The 5,217-nt window shown below is 36.2% G+C and overlaps 1 protein-coding gene across 1 annotated transcript in view; it reads left to right on the top strand.

Annotated features, from left to right (window-relative positions):
* LOC106874205 (inactive selenide, water dikinase-like protein) overlaps nt 1–5,217 on the top strand; it is a 26,076-nt gene that overhangs the window by 18,433 nt on the left and 2,426 nt on the right. Inside the window, exon 4 of the mRNA XM_014921864.2 lies at nt 1,613–1,762. Coding sequence (XP_014777350.1) covers nt 1,613–1,762 — 150 coding nt within the window. The remainder of the gene's footprint in view (nt 1–1,612; nt 1,763–5,217) is intronic.

Genomic DNA, 5,217 nt, shown 5'->3' with positions numbered 1-5,217 from the left:
ATATATATATATATACATACACACACACACGCGACAGGCTTCTTTCAGTTTCTGTCTACCAAATCCATTCACAAGGCTTTGGTTGTCCTGAGGCTATAGTAGAAGACACTTGCCCAAAGTGCCATGCAGTGGGCCTGAACCTGGAACCATGTGGTTGGGAAGCAAACTTCTTACCACCCAGCCACGCCTGCACCTATTAATGTAAAAAAATGAAATATTTTCCCTATCTTTATTATCTTCCATGTAACAATCTGTCCTGGGATCAGGTTTTAAAGAATTGAAATTGAACAGATTGAGTTTAGTTGATGTTATATTGAATACCAATCACCTTTTAGTGACTGAAGTTAAAGATAAAAAAAGTTGTCTAATCCAGAATATTTCCACGTCTTTTATAAATAAAGTTTAGTCTTGCAGTGGTCTCTTTTAAGATTTCATATGTTAGAGGTTAGGGTTAGGGTTCCACTCAATCTGTGTGGCCCCATCTTATCACGAATGTATATAGGTGGTTACATTAGGTCACTTGTGCTTCATTCACTCTACCTTTATCCTCTCCTCATCCTCCTCTACTGCCTCTTATCAATCACCTTGAGTTATGTCAGCTTATCTGACAGCATATACTCTGGTTCCTTTTCTCCTAATTCTCTTTCATTGATGTATTCTTTGGGTCACAAAGACTCTCTGTCATCTTCCTGCCATCTCAGTTATATTGCCTTTAATAGACATACCTATCTCTCAGAATATTATCTACTCTATGACTCCTCCTCCTCCTCTTCTTGCTCACATCCCTCTCCTCACTATCACTCATCTTTCTCACTCTGTAAAGGAACAGGCAACTGGAAAGTGGTTGGTGGTTAATAAGGGTATCCAACCGTGGAAACCAATGCAAAATGAAGCCAAGTGTATAAAGTCGCCCTGTCTCAGAGAGCAGACCTGTCCAACTCATGCCAGCATGGACAGTGGACATAAAATGATGATGAAAGAAACTGGAGTTAGAAATGAAGAGGAACCAAGTTTGTTGAAGGAAGCAGGGCAGCTCTCAAAGAAAGGAAGAAGTTATAGAGTGGGGAGTTGGTCTGTGTGTTTGCAATGGGGTTCAACAAACGGCAGCCAGGTGATGGAAAACTAAGACTAAAGTTCCTGATGGGTTTCAGCATAGTTTCCATGTGATTATACAAGCTTTGTACCTAAAACTACAGAAGATATACTGTGAGATTGAACCCCGAAACATGAAGTTTCTAAACTAATATAGAAATGATTGAATTATGTCCCTTTGTTTGAACTTTTTTGTTTTATTTTAAACTTAATATTTTCTTAAGCATTAACAGTTTGTTTCTGTTTGATTGGTTTTGTAAATATTTGTGAATTAATAATGTCCCGTTTCTGTACAAAGTCTACTATTTTATATTTTATACAAGATAGAACACGTAACATTGACCAAGTTTCTTTAATCTATTCTCATTAGTGGGACAACACTTCCCAAAGAGTAAATCTCTTAAAAGTGTGATGTCTATTTTTCATTGGATGTGCAATGACTATCATCTGAATTGAATTAAAAAAATGATTTCATGTAAATAATTCCGTTTCCTTTTTTTCTTTTGCTTTTTTTTTTTAGGGTAAAATTGCTTGTGCCAATGTGTTAAGTGACTTGTATGCAATGGGCGTCACCGAATGTGACAATATGCTCATGTTGCTTGGTGTCAGTAATAAAATGACAGAAAAAGAAAGAGATGTGGTCGTTCCAATTATGATGCGTGGTTTCAAGGTCAGTTTTATTACTGTTTCCATTTTAAATTAGTGAATTAATTAGAAAGATACTCTTAATTAATATATCTGCCTGTTGTTTACTGTGGTATTTATTGCTTTAACCCTTTGGCATTTAAACTGGGCCATATCAGGCCCAAATATTTGACCTGCTTTATGTTGACACTAGGCTTCTTGCACCTACCCTACAATGTCATACTAAAAGTAAGTAATCACATTGAAATCTCAAGGTTATGAAATAATTTATGATTAATTCAAAACAATGCGAATAAATCTGTTTTACATTGGATAAAAGTAATCTGAAAGCTAAAAAAATTAAAGAGTTTGATGGATGAAACAATTAGAAAGGAATCCGGGGATTTGGGAAATATTAATTTTAACCCTTTAGCAAATAGAATATCTAGCTGAAATATTCTATTTGTTTTATGTTCAAACTAGCCAGATCTGGCCTCTCACACCTTCCCTAGAATGTCATCCTAAAAGAAAAATAAACTATCACATCTTCGTAATCACAAAGCTACAAGTTTGTAGATACCATATTTGATGGCCTGCAAGACGTGCCTTTTTTTTTTACCCCCAAATGGCTTTAATCTCCCCTCCCCTGCGTCCAATGCACTCAGTGTAGGCTCAAAACTCATGAATGCATTTCTAATTCTATATTTTTATAAGAAAGAACATGGTAACATCAGAGGGGGGAAGGGGAGGGTTCGTGGATGGCAGGGCGTTGCCAATTGCCTACGGTATGTCTGTTTACAAAACGCATGCTGCCATCTGTCTATGGTATGTTTATATCGGATGTGGATGCAATAAATTGCTTCTAATTACCGCTAATAACATAAAGTGGAGGAATTAAAACATTATTTTAGTGGTAATTTATTTTACAAAAGTATAGCCTAGGCTGGGTGCGTCCTGTGCACTCGACTTGGGCATCTTTTAGGCCATCAAATACAGTCATTAATTCAAAATAATGTGAATAAATAAGAATTACATCTGACAGAACAATCTGAATGCAAAAAAAAGGTTTACAGAATTTCTAAGAATATAAGAAAAGGAAACTTGGAATTTCAGGTTTGGTTGCTGCAAGAATTCTGATGTAAATCTTGAGGGAAATATTAAACATTTTAACAATTTGAAGAAAAGTTACCATCAATATCATCATCATCATCATCATCATCATCATTGTTTAATGTCTGTTGTCCATGCTGGCATAGATAGGTTGGATGGTTCGACCAGGGCTGGTAAGCTGGAAGGCTGCACCACACACCAGTCTGATTTGGCATGGATGCCCTTCCTAACGCCAACCACTCCAAGAGTTTAATGGGTGCTGTTACGTGCTACCGGCACGAGTGCCATTTGCATGACACTGGTATCTGCCACGACTGCAATTTTGCTCGGCTTGATGGGTCTTTTTCTCAAGCCCAACATAATGCCAAAGGTTTTGGTCATTGCCTCTGGCCATTTTGTCTCTGTGAGGCCCAATGCCCCAGCGGTACACTTTATGTACCACCAGCATGTGTGCCATTTATGTGACACAACCATAAAAAAAGAATGTTTTTGTTATGAGTCCCATTGACTTTAAGGTTAGTATTGTTTTCTTGAATGAGGTATTAGAAACCCTGGCATCTATAATTGAGGGTTGGTGTTGATTCAGTCAGCACTTGGAATATTGATCACTAAATTGTATTCCTCACCATTTCATTTCTTTCAACTGTATAACTGTGGAAAGAACCAAATGTGGAACTTCAAAGAACTGTTATTACATGGAAAAATGTGAGCATGAAAAGTAATATTCTTAAAATTATAAACCTGGAAAAGTACAGGACAAGTTATTACACCTGAAAAAGTATAGGACGAGCTATTACTTCTCGTAAAGAATAAGAAACTTTTTACTTAAAATATTTTGGCAAAGAATGCCAGTTCTTCTAATTTATCACTCTTTACAGTTCTCATCTTTTAAATTTATTGTACAAAACTGTTCAGCTAATTTGTAAGTTTGTCTAATTAGTCACTTTTTTTCTGTATTTAAGGTAGTAAACTAGCCAAATTCTACTTAAATAAGTATAGTATTATTTGTAAACTATATTAAAATAAGTTTTAATATTCAAATTTTAATTTTACCCGCAATAGTTTCTTATTCTTTACTTTACTTGAAGTAATAGTTTTTAGAAATATATTCTTATTGGTCAGAGTGTTACTCCCTTACTTCCTCACTTATTTTATATTTCATGACATTTTACCTCATAACTCTTTTTCTACTAATTTTTGTTCAATGCAACTAACAATTCTGAATTCCTCATGCATTTTTCTATCATTTAAGCCTAAGAAAAGTATAGTTTTATTTAAAAATTTAAAAATTTATGTTAATTGAAGAAGGATACCTGCCTTACTGCCCACTTGAGGTCTCACATATGCTAACTTTTTTTCTACTGAACCAAATCTCAAACTATTTATGCCAAAGTGTAGCTGAGGAGGTGTCCTCTTTAAAACTATTAATGGTTTGCAATTTAGTTGAGAATTGAATTAGTGGTGAAGCTTGGAAGCTGCTGTGATTGACGAAATGGTGGACTTAGGAATATATTCAACCACTACCGTGGTTGAATGATTACAAATCACACACTTTGTGTGACAGCATCAAAGTTGAAGTAAAATGGTTTGGAAGCGAGAACTGGATCATGTTAGAAAAGAGTGGGGACGCAATTCTACATGTCCATTCTTTAGTCTCACTCATCTATGTTTGGAGTTGTGATGACCAAAACCACCACCTGGTATCCAGATCTCGTACTGTACAGACCGTGATCTCGTCTTTCACTCTGCCAGACTTTCTGCTGGATCAAGCACCATGACTACATCAGTAACTGAACTTGGACACACAGGTGGTGGTGGTGGTGGTGCAGTTAGTGTGACTTTAGTGAAACAACTACAGATAATTATAGGATATTATCACTGATGGAGATGACAACATGTGTCTCCTGCCAACATTAACAAGTAGGGACCTGGTCCAGCCCTTTGGGTACATGGACAGAAGGTAGAAAGTATAGAATATTTCCAGTATAATATGTCATATAAAAGTAGACTTAAAACATTTGTGGCTGTTGTACAGTTAGTATTCAATGAAATATAGGTTTCAGATTTTGGCACAAGGCCAGCAATTTTGGGGAAGGGGCTGATTCAGTGACATCAACCTCGGTACTCAACTGGTATTTAATATTATTGATCTCGAAAGGTTGAAAGTCAAACTCGACTTTGGTGGAATTTGAACTCAGAGCATAAAAACAGATGAAATGCCAGTATTTTTCCTGGCATGCTAATGATTCTGCCAGCTTCTCCTCCCCCCATTACTAACCATGACCTGAAGACACCAATAATAAAATGTGACCTATGGAAATACAAGTTGTAATCTGTAGTCGATAGATGATGATGAATGAGAAATTGAGATATTTAGTTCCCCCCCCCCCT

Source organism: Octopus bimaculoides, chromosome 1, assembly GCF_001194135.2.
Source record: "Octopus bimaculoides isolate UCB-OBI-ISO-001 chromosome 1, ASM119413v2, whole genome shotgun sequence".
NCBI lineage: Eukaryota > Metazoa > Mollusca > Cephalopoda > Octopoda > Octopodidae > Octopus > Octopus bimaculoides.
This window is presented reverse-complemented; position numbering and strand designations above follow the sequence as displayed.